Source organism: Gopherus flavomarginatus, chromosome 1 (assembly GCF_025201925.1).
Source record: "Gopherus flavomarginatus isolate rGopFla2 chromosome 1, rGopFla2.mat.asm, whole genome shotgun sequence".
In the NCBI taxonomy this organism is placed as follows: Eukaryota; Metazoa; Chordata; order Testudines; family Testudinidae; genus Gopherus; species Gopherus flavomarginatus.
Window position 1 is genome coordinate 166,967,848 of NC_066617.1, and position 15,489 is coordinate 166,983,336.

At 40.9% G+C, this 15,489-nt stretch overlaps 1 protein-coding gene across 2 annotated transcripts in view; it reads left to right on the plus strand.

The window, feature by feature from the left end:
- The first annotated feature begins 1,116 nt into the window (after positions 1–1,116).
- The window catches only part of TBC1D23 (TBC1 domain family member 23), a 50,573-nt gene continuing 36,200 nt past the window's right edge, over positions 1,117–15,489 (plus strand). For both annotated transcript variants that reach the window (XM_050958248.1, XM_050958253.1), the window contains exons 1-3: positions 1,117–1,216; positions 14,879–14,990; positions 15,261–15,366. In XM_050958248.1, coding sequence (XP_050814205.1) covers positions 1,182–1,216; positions 14,879–14,990; positions 15,261–15,366 — 253 coding nt within the window. In that variant the 5' untranslated portion in view covers positions 1,117–1,181. The remainder of the gene's footprint in view (positions 1,217–14,878; positions 14,991–15,260; positions 15,367–15,489) is intronic.

Genomic DNA, 15,489 nt, shown 5'->3' on the forward strand with positions numbered 1-15,489 from the left:
ATGCCAATTGGTCATTTTGAATAAAATTATGATGGGATCATGGGTAGCTCAGTGCAGTGGTTTCTTGTAGCATTTTCCTCTATACAGCCTCCACCTCACTCACTAGAGGAGGAATACTCCTTTCCAGCCCCTACCCAGGCTTCCAGATTCTTTCTCGGGGAAAGGTTTTATCTGGCCTCCTTGTTTGTACGTGGCAACTTTACAAGACGTTATGGGGAACCTGAAGTTTCTCTGTAACACCTGAATAAGAGTTGTTGTTTTTTTTGCTGGTGCTCCTTTGTAAGCTGTTGTGTGTTTTAAGTAAAGCAAAGTGGCCCATTCAGTTACTGTGCTTTTATTTCACACTTCCATATCACACATGCACACCTGTTGTTCTTGGGACCGGTTTTTCAAAGCCTCCAAGCTTCCAAATTACCAGCTGTAGCAGTTGCTGATCTCTGCTATGCACATGCGGTAGATGCAGTCCTGTGTTGACTTCAAGTAACTTTTGCTGCTTCCACCTCTCTGACTCCTCTTGATAACACTGCTCAGTGATTCTCACATCTTTCCATAACGTGGAAAATTTAGCAGATTATTCTTGTGAATCAACTCCCCCTCTCTCCCACTCGCATAACAGAGCCCCGTGACAGCTACATCATTGGCTCCCGAAAATGTTTGTAACTGCGTTTAGAGCAACACTTCGCCTTTCCGAAGAAAACAAGATAATCAACACACAGTCTCAGTCAGCTCTTCGGTTCAGCCCCCCGCCCCCGCAACAGATCCCACACTGGGCCCCTCCGCAGCTCCATTACTATTATTTATGTTTATGGTGGTTGCCCCGAGCTGCCCCAGTCCCGGAGCGCGCGCTGCCCGCACACAGCACTAAAGCTGAGGAGGCGCGTGGCCGCCAGCAGAAGCCTCCTGGGCGGCTGGGAGAGACCATGTCCCGCACCGCGCGGCGCCCTCCACAACGTTCCAAAGGGGCGGGCCTGAGCGAACCTCGCATACGTCACATCCCCCAGACCCCATAGCAACAGCAGCAGCCCGACGACTCCGAAGTGCCCCACGTCACCTGCCGCCGTATCTGCGCTTTACGGCCAGTCTGGTTTTTACGACAGCGCCGCGGGCCGGGAGGGGGATGTTTTCTCCGGCTGTCGGAAATAGACCGCGATTTACGGCAAAGCGAGGGCACGTCAACAGCTATGGCGGAAGGGGAAGGGGCGCTGCTAAGTAGCTGGTGAGCGAGCGCCCGTCACCCCCTCCGCGAGCCTGGGCCCCGATCCCCTTCCCCGCTCGCGGCCGGCCCGGGGGGACTTGCCCCTGGCGGGGACAGGGGAGCCCCACCGGCTGCGCCTCTCTGGGGAGGGACGGGGGGAGCCGGCCCGGGGCAGCCTCGGGGGAGGGGCTCTTGTCTGGGCCGGCCCGGGGCAGCGGCAGCGGGTCTGACCGGCTCCCGGGAGCTGGTGTTGCCCGGTGAAAAGGCTTTGCCCGCCGAGAGCCGCCAGCTGCCTCCGGCGCTTCCTTTGGTTTAGTTCCGTCTCCTCCTCTGAGCTGGGTCCCATTAACGGGCTTTGTCTTACACCCCTAGACAGGGCCGTGCCCCTGGAGAAGCTCAGAGAGAGGGAAAGCCCCGCCGTGCCTTGAGAGACTGTCTCCTTCAATGGCCTTAGTGATGGGATTTTGGTCTGTGTGCGCCCCGTAGCTACTCTACATGCCATTTTTGCTGCCTACCTGGCTTCTTACGGTCACTTGAGACTAAATCTTGCTCCATGCGGTGTTGAATACCAAGGTTAAACATTTAAACTATTTCCCTTCCTTTGTATTTCTCTCCTTCTATCTCTCTCCTGTATGTGACCCCTCTCCTCTGCTGCCTCCTTGTTCTTTGTCCCTTCCACGTACACACCTACAAACTTCCTTTGGTTTCCTTGTGTGCAGCCACCTATGCAGTTGCCTCACTCATTTTGATCTTCCAATTCCCAATCACCAGTCTTGGCCCACTTGTCTTACCATCTGTGTATTTAGAGTCTACATTTAGTACAGTACTAGGTATGCTTTCTATTGATCAGCCTAGCTCTAACATAAAGGAACTCTGTTTGATGTGAATGTTGGTGTAACTGGTCTACATGATCTAAAACATGAACAAGGTAGTAAGGTCAACCTGACTCCCAGTGTAGATGCAGCTAGGTCGGGGTGGACAAACTTTTTGGCCTGAGGGGCACATCTGGGTGGGAAAATTGCATGCAGGGCCGTGAATGTAGGGCTGGGGCATGGGGTTGGGGTGTGGGAGGGAGTGCAGGATGTGGGAGTGGGTGTGGTGTGCAGGAAGAAACTCAGGGGAAAAGGTTGGGGTGCAGGAGGGGGGTGTGGTGTATGAGGGGGTTCAGGGCAGGGGGTTGGGGTGCAGGGAGGGATGCAGAGTGTGGGAGGGGACTCAGGGCAGGGGGTTGGGGGCTCAGGGCAGGGGGTTGAGGTGCTGGAAGGGGGCTCAGGGCAGGGGGTTGAGGTGCTGGAAGGGGGCTCAGGGCAGGGGATTGGGATGCAGGAGGAGTGTGGCGGGGGTTGGGGTGCGGGATGCAGGAGGAGTTTGGGGTGTGGGCTCCAGCCCAGCGACACTTACCTGAAGCGGCTCCAGGGTGGCAGGGGTGTACAGCAGGGAACCACAGCCAATGGGAGCTTCAGGGGAGGTACCAGCAGGCGAGGGCAGCGCACAGAGTCCTTTGCCTCCCCCTTTTCCCCCAGAGGCCACAGGGACGTGATGCTAGCTACTTCTGGAAGCAGCACGGGGCCAGGGCAGGCAGGGAGCCTGCCTTAGCCCTACGGCGCCACAGGGATGGCAGTCTGGATCTGGCCCACGGGCTGTAGTTTGCCCACCTCTGCCCACCTCAAGTGAAGGGAAGCTCCACTTCCTCTGGGGGTGGATTTACTATACTGACAGAAGAAACCTTGCCATAGCTATAGGAAGTGTCTGTGCTACTGCAGCTGTGCCATCTGTAGTATAGACATCTAACTACTCAGTTTTGTTAATTTGCATTTTTAAACTGACTGCATTCTTCTGATTACAGAAAAGTTAATAAAGTACAGTGTTCATTAATTAAGATTTATGAAGCACATTTTACAGGTAAAGTGCTGTATAAATGCTAAGTGTTGTCAATTCTAAATAAAGATCTACTCATATGGATATATAATTATGCCCTAGAGCAGTGGTTCTCAACTGTTTCAGGGGTCTGCCAAGCAGGACTGAGATTAGACTTGCTGGGGCCCAGGTAGAAAGCCAAACCGCCACAGCTTGGGGCTGAAGCCCAGGGCCCCAAGCCCTGCCACCTGCAGTTGAAGGTCCATCAATGGCTTTTAGCCAGGATGGATGGGAATGCTGTCACTAGCCTCTGTTTGTCAGAAGCTGGGCGTGGGTGACAAGGGATGGATCACTTTGTGATTACCTGTTCTATTAATTTGATTTAGGGCACCTGGCATTGGCCACTGTCAGAAGACAGGATACTGGGCTAGGTGGACCTTTGGTCTGACCCAGTATGGCCGTTCTATGAAGCCAAAGCCTTAGCAACTTAGCTTCACAGGGCCCCCTGTGGCGTGGGGACCCGGGCAGTTGCCCTGCTTGCTATCTCCTAACACTGGTCCTGGCTTTTATATGCAGAAAAACAGTTGTTGTGGCACAGGTGAGCTGTGGAGTTTTTATAGCATGTTGGGGGGAGAGGCTTAGAAAGAAAAAGGTTGAGGACCCCTGCACTATAGCACCTACTTGTAAAACTGTTGGGTCTTGGAACATTGCAGCATAATCCTTGAGATGAAATCTGAATCATGTTAAAGAATCTTCGAAAAAATACTCCAGTCCTACCAGTTCCAATATTAATTGCTGAGAGTACATGCAACCTTCAAGATCTCAAAACACTGCTAAAACGCTTTTGAAAAAACTAAATAGTGAGTTCTGCATGAGCAATGTTGGTTCCATACAAATTCACTGCAAAAATGTGAAGATTTTACCATGTGTGGCCTGTATTTATACCATGCTGAATAGTAACGTTCAGTTGTAATTGGAATAAACTAAACAGGGATGATATTATTTGAATGAGAGAGCTTCCCAGTGAAAACTTTACCATTGTAGGGAGTTGTGGGAATGATTTTTCTTTCAGAATCAAAAACTACATTATGATGTCAAGTGTCACCGTGTTGCTAGCAGTGTATCTTTTGGGTGAGATGTAAAACTGAGATCCTGATTGTCTGACTACAGATGTCATGTTGTTGTTTTTTCTCTTTCAAGAATTAATGATCTGGCCCAAATTTAAATCTTTGTAATTACCCTTTTGCAGGTCCCCACTACATTCCATCTGCTTTTTAATTTAATTTATTGTGTTTTGTATATAATGTTTCAATGTGCTGTTAAGTACCTGCTTTGCTCAAGAGGTAGTTATAATTTAAGGGGTGAATGAAGTGTTGTCTCTGGATAGTATGCAAAGAAATTTGGCATATTTCTTGATGTAAAACTCCATGTTAATGTAAGATTTGAGAGCCTAACACTGTTTTTGGCATTGCTGGTTGAAACATTCATATCAAGGTGTAGACACCGTTTTGTTTTCCTCTTCATCCCAACTGGTCCTGGATTCAGATCTCATGGGTAGAACTCCACTGGAGTCAGAGGCTCCATGTTGATGCAAGGATTCAGCTATACAGATCTGATTACAGGACCAGAGCTTGTGATAATATCCCTAATTTGTAGGATCTAGCAACATTTAATGACACATACTACCCTTAATCCTTTCACAAAACATGTAGGTTTGTGAATATAGATCAGTGATGAGGCATCTCTCTTCGGACAAATGACCTGGATCAGTTTAAAGCCAGCAAAAAGTTGTAGATTCCAAAGATCCCAGACTGAATGCTTGATATGCTTTTCTTAAAATGAAAATGAAGAAAATCACCTGTCACCGGAGTATGCTTTAAAAATATCAACATGTTGTGGAGAGAGACTGGGGGAGAGGCGAGTCATTTTGTCTAACTAGTTCCAGCGAAGTTTAAGGACAAAATACTTGATTTCTGCAAATACAGAGAAACTCAGTGAAACCAAGTCATTTGGATCCAAGCACAAGGAAAGTTACACTTTTGTCAGAGGAGAACATAGTAGAAAAAGTACTTTAAACCTATTTACTGAAGAAATTCTGTAGGAAACCTACAGTCTTCTGTGGTGTAATAGTCAGTTTATTTTTTCTTTAGTGGTTAATTGTAAATACCTGTTGGAATCCACAGTTCTTCCTTATTTCTTGAAGAACAGATTTATGAAAATTTGAGGCATGTTGGGTAAGAGAACTTTATTTTAGCTCATAAATTGAGGAAAACAATAAAATTGTTTTCTGACTTTAAAAGAAACAAATTGTAAATTTTGATGTTTCGGGTATATAGTCAACAGATGATAACCAGAAGATTTTGTTTTGATATGGGGATATACTTTGAAACAATGTGCTACATTGCTATGATCCACTTCATGGGAGTTTTATTTGTTTTGACCTTTTTTTTTTTTTTTTTTTTTTTTAGTAGGAAGTATTTATTTAATACATGGTTGCAAAATAAGTCATTTTAGCCAATTTGCCACTTTTGGGTAAACATGATGTGCGAATTCAGCAATATCATTACTTTTGTTTGAGGCAAGAATTGTTATCAACATCTAACCCTAAATGCATTGTGAAATAGACAATTGGTGGAAACACTTAAATGAAACAAATAGTTTGTGTTCCTTTTTTTTAGCATATTTTTGGTATGTCTCTACTTGTGCATACACACATTTTCTCATTGAAATTAAGTGTAATTTAAAAGTTTGAAACATCAGTTGAGAAGGAGATAAAATACATCCTGTTTAGTTTCCCTTACATCAGGATTACATTTAAAACGATAGTGATATGATGCAAACATGGTTATGAATCTATAACAGTTGAGAAAATCTACTGGCAGGGGCTTAATATATTTACCCTCTTATTTAGTTTTCAAGTCTCACACAAGTGGATGCAACAGCATTTTTTTTAAAACAACGTCAGCAGTTCAACAGTCTCAAGACCTACTTTAACTGGAAAACTGGTGCTTTCATTGTGGATGTAATCACTACTTATGCTTCCAAATTTCACCATTGAGTTCCTGAACCATAATTAAACTGTTTGGGACAGTGTAATGTGACATAAAATAGTGTTGCAATGGTAAATAGTTTTTGATGCTCATGACACTACTTCCTAAATCTGAGAAACCTCAAGGTTAAATGTGATACTGTAATACATTTAGGGGGAAAATAGTCCTTTTTTGAGTTATTCAAAATGGTGCCGCATTTGGGGCCTGTGTCACTGCACCTTTTTTTTTTTTTTAAAGTTGAAGAACTCTTTTTATTTACATCAATACAAAATAGCTGTTCCTGGAACTTTTCCATTCCAGTGAGAGGATCATTAATTAAAAATAGGAACCAGAAGGTAACTGAGGTTACAAAACATTTGGAGGTGCCAGTGGGGAGAGAGATTTCTGGAGAGTAGAAAAATATATGTAGATTGAAGTTTTTAATAGTGGAAAGCTTTTATTTAAAAAAGATTTGCAAGATATAATAATATGAACCCTATTGCCTCTGATAGTTTGTTCTACGGTTGGTCACTCAGCCAGCAGGTTTTGTTTTGTTTTTTATTTACTATATATTAGTTTATGATGTGTATTTTATCAAATATTTTTATAACTGATGCAAAACATGACCTTAAATGTGTACTCTTTTCAGCCAATTGCTATAGCTAGAAGTGGTTTCTGCAAGAAACATTTCATAAATCCAGCATTGCTGGTTTAACTTTTCCTCCTTAATTTGAAGTAGTATGATGATACTGAAATAAAAGAGCCAGAGACGCACAAGGTGGTTATCTGGTTCTGTACATGTCTTCATAGGACTCCACAAAAGAACTTCTTTGGTGAAAGTAAATTTGAACTGTATCTGTTTTCTGTTCTGAATGAGAGAGTACTACTTTCCTAATAGATCTCTGCTAGCAGCCCTGCTTGTGCTAGCATGGATCTCCATGCATATTCCCCATAACTCCTGTGACAACAGCAATGCCATATATGCTCCTGCTTTCTCCTTTTTCTGCCCATGTTCCTGATAATGCCAAGATGTAAGCCATTTAAAGGGGCAGGCTCCAGTGCCATGGTGCCAGCAGATGAAACATTGGTAGGGACTCAGAATTCAGGTCCTGTTTAGACTTGTTACATTTATCAACTTGTTTTTTTTTATTAATTGCTTCAAGGTTAAATTAAAAGTGACCAATAAGGTAGTGAGAGCTAGGTGTGTGCATGGATAGGATGGGAGTGTGACAGAGTGTACTGATGGCAGCCTTGTTTCAGGCCCTGGAAGTACAGGGAACATGTATGTAGATCAGTACCTAACAAATACATGCTTACAGTACTGCTTGCTACCGTGAAGATGGGCAGTATATTAAAGCAAATAATGAGTGGTATGATACTAGGCTGTCGTCTAAGGAGAGTGGATACAAGTAATGAGAGCATCTTTTCAAGTATAGTAGCACAAACAGATCTACGAATAGCATATGGCTAATCAATGTAGCAATCTGAGTGGAGATAATTGTTTTTAAGGTTTGTACAAACTAATGAATGAGTGTGATCATTTAGCAGAAGGATATGTATTGCTGATTGACTATAAACAAGAGTAGATGAAAGAATCTAATTTTGGGTTAGCCTGTGGATGCCACATGGATTTCAGCTAAATAGGGGAGAAAAGTAACATAGTACAGCTCTACCCTGATATAACACACATTCGGATATAACGCAATAAAGCAGTGCTTCAGGGTGGGAGGTGGGGCTGCGCACTCTGGCAGATCAAAGCAAGTTCAATATAATGCGGTTTCACCTATAATACGGTAAGATTTTTTGGCTCCCAAGGACAGCGTTAAAGCAGGGTAGAGGTATAATTTCTTATTGCAAGATATTTAAGTGTCTTTCTCAGAACAAAAAATGTAAGGGGTACGTTTTCAAAGCATCGTCCAAGTGATGGTCTTTGATCTACGCTAGCTGTGCAGCTGCATAAAGGGTTGCTGTACTGCCAGATATGTGAAAGTAATAGTTCATCAGTAGTTTTGCCTCTCGTTCAGCCTCTCCTCTGTCTGTGATCTGGTTCCAGAAATATTTTTCTGCTGTCTCTCTTTCCTGCTTGTTTACCTCACAACAGCTTCCAGTCTGATTTGGCAGCCTTGTTATGTGTATGACAATGTTATGGAGCTGCTTCACAGGTGTGGAAGGAGCTGACTGCAATCCTATACAGAAATATTAAGTCTGGTTTTACCATGCAGGTCCTATCAACATTATTTGAAAGTGCTCATTTTAACTCTATGCACCCCATTGAAATTGAAGGGTTAAGAATGAAATACCTTAATTTGGCTTTTACTTTTTAATTGTAGCCTAATTTGGTGACTGTATTCCTAGTAAGAACTTTCCAGGAACTCAACACACTCAGTAATTTATGTGAAATTCCATGAAGACTAACAGGAGACAGGATTAGAGGTAGTTAGAAATGGGAAATGCCTACTAGATGCTTGAATTTATCCCACTACAAGAGCAAGATATATTCCCAGATGCACTTAGTTAGAGATCATATTGATGTTATGCTTGATCTTGTATAAAAGGCTAGGAAAAAGTGCGCTCTCGCGTGCTCTCTTTCTCTCTCTAGATATATAGACTCATATGTATTGCGAGGAGCATGTGGATTCCTTTTGTTTAGACTTTTAGCTTAGTTTTATTTACGATGACCAAAAAACCCACCTTGTTTATCAGAAGTAGTGTGTTGTTTGGTCAAAGTTTCCTGAATGGTTTATATTCAGCATTACAAACTAATTCAGTAAACCACATGATTACTAGATACTTTCAATGTATTGTTATAATATTTACAAACTTAGACATGCAAAATTTGCATAACTAATTTGCTAAGAAAATAATTTTCAACCACAGACGTGATGAAATGTCACTACAGTGAAACCTGCCTTACGTAACCAATTAGCCACCCATGGTACTTGCTAAAATAAGTCCTTAATAAAAGTGAGTGTTTGTGAACATTGAATTCAAATTGAACTAGAAATTTTGAGAACGTTTCAGACTAGTTTCTGGTGGTTTTTAGAGATTGAAGATAAAACCTCAGCTTCGTTTGTTTATTCTAATTGGAAAAGTTCGGGAAAAGAAACTACTGCAAAGTAATGACTTATGTATTTCATGAAAAGCAGCATTCTGTAACTGCTTCCCAATTCCATCGAAGGTAGTACTGGTGGGTAGGAAAGTTCTGCTTTTGTGATTTATTCATTTAGTAATATTTATTGTTTGTCATTACCCAGCACCTGGGTGCCTTACATATATAAAATAAACATTACATAAAAAGTACAAGTCTTTAAACATAAAAGGACCAACAAGAGACCAACTTCTCTTCATCCCAACTTCCTCCCCAAGTTTTAAAAGCCTTAGTCAAGCAAGTCTTGCTATATATCCTGAAGTTTGTTAAACTTGGATTCTAATAGATTGATGGGGAAGTGTATTTCAGAGGCAAGGGCCCTCTACTGAGAGAGACCTGCTGTTAGGTGTAAAGAGGCTAATTCCAGGCATCAACAATGGTATGCCTTGTGTAAGAGAATTGGTTTTTCAGATAAATGGTCCAGCCACCAATCAGGACTTTGTAAACTATAACCAAAACTTTGAATTGTACCCAGATAAAAACAGAAAAGCCAGCACAGAATGTAAACCAAAGCTATTAAGGGCTCTTAGCTTGCCTTGTTCAAGAGATGAGATGCTGTATCCTTCCCAAAGGAGGAATAATAAATGTAGTTACTAATGGACTGACTTTTGTGCAGGTCTTCACCAGTCATATGAAGGACAAGAGCCCAGCTCGTCTGAATTTTGCTCTTGTAGTTTCCTGCTGTAATATCACTTTCTTAAGTAACATTAAAATCAGTCTGAATCTGATTGGTTTTTTTATTTGGAGGAAAATCAAAACAAAACTGAAAGCTCCTATTAGCAATTGAGACTCTGCTCTCTTAGCAAGCCATGATAAACTCAGTTGATTACATCACGCACCATTCTGAACAGTTTTTGTAGGTATGATGGAAGAAAAGAATGTCTGATTGTCATAGCCACAGCAGAGTGATATAAACAACTTCTGTGTTGCAGTCCATCTAATGTAAGGTGATAACACCTCTGTAGTGACAAACCATGCTATCAGTTCAGTACTCTTCAAGGTCAGGCAGTAGACCAGTGCCATCCCTCTTTTTTGCTCCTCAGGGTACAAAGTACTGATGATGGAGTTTCTGGGGAATGACTGTTTTAAGCTGGTATCATACTGTTGGGTATTTTCCCCCTGTGTGATTGTTTCCATTTACATTATGGCAAAAGCCAATTTTGATACAAGTACAAATACACAGCTCTTTAATCTGTAAATACCAGGTATTGGTAGCTGCAGATTTAAAACTATCAGGTCCGTTAGAAATTCTCTTCCAGGTGCGTTTGTAATTATTTCCAGAATAGTTCCATAGGTATGTTTGTCTTAATTACATTCTCTCCAATACATGTTGAAACATGGTTTATATATTACAGCCTGAGGCTCTAGCTACACTATGACTTTTAACCAGTTAATTATGCAGCTGGTGGTAAAACTTGGATAGTAAACTGTAGCTGCTAACCATATTTTACCCATGCTATAGGTCTAATCTGGCACTTGATTCTCTCTCTAATCAGTTGGACAAATAGAGTTCAGAGCTTTACAATACCATGGGACCTCCTAATTGTGCCTGCTTAACAGGATTGGTGGCTTCTCCTTCATCTCACTCCTCTGTGCCCAGAGTGCATTACCCACATGCTGCTGGTTCTGATCTGTGTGTATGTCCTCCAGGTGCTTTATCTTCTAATATGGAAGAATGGGTTCACTGCCCACATTTTCCAGAATGCACTGGTACAAATATAGTTAGACAGTTTAGGGGTGTCTGAACAAACAGAGTTGCATATTTTTGCCCAACTGTGTGTCAGTATGTGGACACCACTCAACCATGTTTGTCCTATGTGTTAAGGAATGCTAATTTATTTTGCCTTGCTGGGTTATATGCCTAAATTGCAGGCATTAAAACTGTAGAGCATATTATGCTGATGATAAACACTGGATAGTGCTGTGCTGTGTGTAATGTCTGGTGTTTGTCAAATGAAGTTTGACCCTGTGTTTGCCACCTGTCAAACTTGACTTCTGAACAGAACATTAATTTCAGCTAGGTACAGGTTACATTATTGTGCTAATAACAGATTGCACAAGAGGAAGCATATGAAAAAGAAATCAAGTGGCTAGTGTGGCCATTTTATAAATACATGAGAACCGCAAAACATAGCCCTCACTAAATTTTTTAGTTGTATTTTTATTTTATCTCTAGTTCTATATGGATCAGGCTTTCTGAAGTCTTAAGACACAGAAAGGATTTGTTCACCACTCAAATGAATTCAGGTTTGCAAATATTTTGACTGTTCTATTTTCTCATTTGGTTTGTATTCATCAGTGAAGATCTCTTCTATTTGGGAGATTATTCAAGGGAGCAGCTTGGCTTTCCTCATGTCTCTGTTAGATGGGAGTGAAAAGTTATAACTGAATTGCTCTAATGAATTATGTTGTTATGAGCTATTTATTAAGGGTGTAGGTAGGAAGCATTATACTACAATAGATAAAACATTAAGCTTTACAACTAGTGCTGGTCCTTTAGACTCCCCAATTTAGAATCATAACCATCTTGACATAACTGTACTGCTAGGATGGTCATTTATTGCACAGCTGTGAAGACAACTTTGCTGTCTCTCATCTAAAATCAGCAACTGCTCTAACGTGAACATGCATAATAGCTTTGGGAAGGTGTGGGGGGGGTTCCTCTCCAACAGATATGTACCTATAATCAATTTCAAGGGTTTTGGAGAGCTGCTTATTAAACTCTAATAACTTTTAATTACAGAGTAACATGTAAATGCAGGTATCTTGCCTGACAAAGCCTTAGAGTGTAAACTCTTTGTACGTGTACAGTGCCTGGAACAATGAGGTCCTGATCTGGGTTGGGACTTATAAGCACTTCCGCTATACAAATAATAGATTAATAAAAAAAAAAAAAACTAGAAAAGTAAACCTCTTCTTACAAAGTCTTACTACATTTTCATCCAAACTGGGTGTGAATATGTTGGCTTTCACACACTCTACATATAAAATCTGATTTGAAGCACTTATGCTTATAAGCCTATTGGAAAAAGACACAAACAATTGTGCAGGTATTTAACTTTAACATCTAACATCCTGTGTAGTTTTCAGTGGAACACATGGATGCTTAAAGTTAAACGTGTGCATAAATGTTTACAGATTTGGGTCTTTGCCTTTTTTTGAAATATAGAGATTAATCTTTAGAAAACAGATGTGTGCGTGTGTCTTTTAAGAGACTAGAGTTCATATGTCTTGATCAAGGAATTCCATTGGGAGTGGGTAGTTAAACATTAAAATTAGCATACTAAACTCAGCATCTGACTTGCTATATCGATTACAGGAATAAGAACTGTAGCTACTGAAGACCGTGGGCAGATACGTACCATAAAAAAAGTGCCCAAATATGAGGCATTTTATTAGGTCTGCTATAGAATGTTCTAATTTAATGTCAGCCAGTATCACAATTCTTCCTTATGAAACGTACCTTTTTAAAGGACAGTGAAGTTCACTAAGTAGAATGTGGTGTGGCATCAGTAGTTACTAACAGAGGGCTTTAACTGATAACCCTTTAGTACCCACATGTGCAAGTATATACATTGATTCACAAGATATTCTTCTCTGTATTCTGGGGTAAAATCATTCTGTACTTAATGTATGGCAAGTGTGTCATGCTCTACTCACTCTGTAGACAAACTGTTTAACTGTTATTTCTGCTACCCCCTTGCACCTGCCGTTTTGCCATCACTGTAACTTTACGTGTCATAACTCTCTTACTCAGATCTGAACCTTAGAGTTCAGAACATGAGAAGCTAGCATGAAACCTCCAAACTTAATTACCAGCTTGGATCTGATATCGCTGCCACCAGCCAGAATTCCAGTGTCTGGCTCACTCTGGTCTCCCCAAAACCTTCCCTGGGGAACCCCCAAGACTCAGATGCCCTGAGTCTCACCACAAAGGGAAATAACCCACTTTCCTTCTCCCTCTTCCCCTCCAGGTGTTTCCTCCCTGGGTTCCTGGAGAGAGATACAGATTCAAGCTCCGTGAATCTAAACAAAGGGATTCCACCCTCTTTACCTCCTCCCAGATTTCTCCGCCCTGGGTACTCTGGGAGATTCCCTGCTTCAAGTCCTTGAAACACAAGTACCAAGAGATGTAATCTCTCTCCCCCCTCACCCAGAGGGTGTGCAAAGTCAGGCTTAGTAAATCTAACACAAAGAGATATTCCCCCTCCATTCGTTTCTTAACCTTAACCAGTGAAAAACACTCAAACCGGTCTTAAAAAGAAAGCTTTATATAAAAAGAAAGAAAAAAGACATAAAATGGTCTCTGTATCAAGGTGACAATACACAGGGTCAGTTGCTTAAAGGAAAAAATGAATAAACAGCCTTATCCAAAAAGAATACAATTTAACACATTCCAGCAACTACACCCATGTAAATACAAAAAAAACCAATATAAACCTATTGTCTTACTATCCTTGTACTTACAACTTGGAAACAGAAGATTAGAAAGCCTGGAGATAGAAAGATCACTCTCAGAGCCGAGAGGATCACTGAACCAAGACAAACAACAAAAAACTCATACCCGAAACTTCCCTCCACCCAGATTTGAAAAAGTCTTGTTTCCTGATTGGTCCTCTGGTCAGGTGTTTCAGGTTCCCTGTGTTAACCCTTTACAGGTAAAAGAACATTAACCCTTAGCTATCTGTTTATGACAACATGAAATTGTAGGAGGTAGCTCAGCAGGTGCATTCAGTCTGCAAGTGTGTGAAATGTTCAACTGCAGCCATCAAGAAGATTTTTATCTGTTGAAAATACGTGCAAAGTTTTCACTTTCTGAATAATTACCTGTTTTGTCTACATTTAAACATTTTTGGTGAGACATTAAAAAAAATTCTTACAATTAGAATGTCTTGAGTATTCCGTTATATGCTAACTTGTTAGATTGCGGTATTAGTGTTAAAAGCTTTTTGATATCTTATCGATCCATTGATTTGTTGGGTTTTTTCTTTTTGTTTTCTTTTACGTTTATCACACTAATTATGCCAGATAAAACTGAAGACTAGGTTAATTACTTGGGTAGCATCCCATGACATGAATGCATCTGAAAAAGGAAATATGGGTTAAGAGATAACTATTGATAAACCGCTGGAAAAATATTTTCCAGTATCTAGGTTGTCTGATGATTTATTTAATGAGACATTGCCACCTAGTTTAGGTCCCAAATTTGCATTTGAATGTGTAATGTGTGGGTGAAAAAAATGCTTCCTTAGACTCTCTAACATATCAATGAAAATAGTGCAGCTCCTTAGGTTTAAACATTCTTCTGCAATGTTAGACCAATTTTGTAGTAAATGTGCCACTCCATGAGAATCAGAAAATTAAATAATTCATTTTTATTATTTAAACTGAGTGGAATTTGAAGTCAAGCAGGCCACACACACTGTGAAAAATAAATTAGGTTTTACAGTATTTGGTTTCAAGTAATCTAAGTTTATTTATAAAAACAGGTCAGAAAACTTTTTTATTTTTAATTTTTTGGGGGGAAGGGAGGGGGTTGATGGCTCCTCCAGCTTGGAGGGATCTTTAGCAGATATCACATGCTGAATAATCAAAACATTTTTTCTGTTTAAAGTACTTTTTAATGTATTTTTTTAAAAAATTCTGTAGGGAAAAAGACCTTGAAGAAGCTCTAGAAGAAGGAGGTTGTGACCTTGAAACAGTAAGAAACATCATTCAAGGGAGACCACTGCCTGCTGATTTGAGAGCCAAAGTCTGGAAGGTAACTATGACTTTAAAGAAAGAAATATATACTTGCAGACATATTTTTATTTGAAGCTGATGGCTTCAGTATCATGAATAATTATAAAATGATTACCCTCCCCCCATTTGTGGGGGCATGTGTGCCATGCAGAACTCTGAAATGTGTGTTAATTCAGTTTTGAAATGTTTACTCTCCTTTGAGCTTAAATCTGTAGAGTTCATTGAGTGCAGTAACTAGATCTCTGCAGAGGTACAACTAGTAATGCGTTGAAGAACTGTTTGTTTTCAGATTGCACTGAATGTTGTAGGAAAAGGGGACAGTCTGGCATCCTGGGATGGTTGTTTAGATCTACCAGAACAGAGCATAATTCACAAGGATTGCCAAGAGCTAATTGGTAAGTTTGATAACTACATTTCTGTAATGCCTGCTCTCTTAGCGTCATGTTGTTTAACATAATTACCTTCACTAGTATTTAAACTGTGAAGGGGATTTTAGGTGGGGAAGGTAAAAGCTTAGC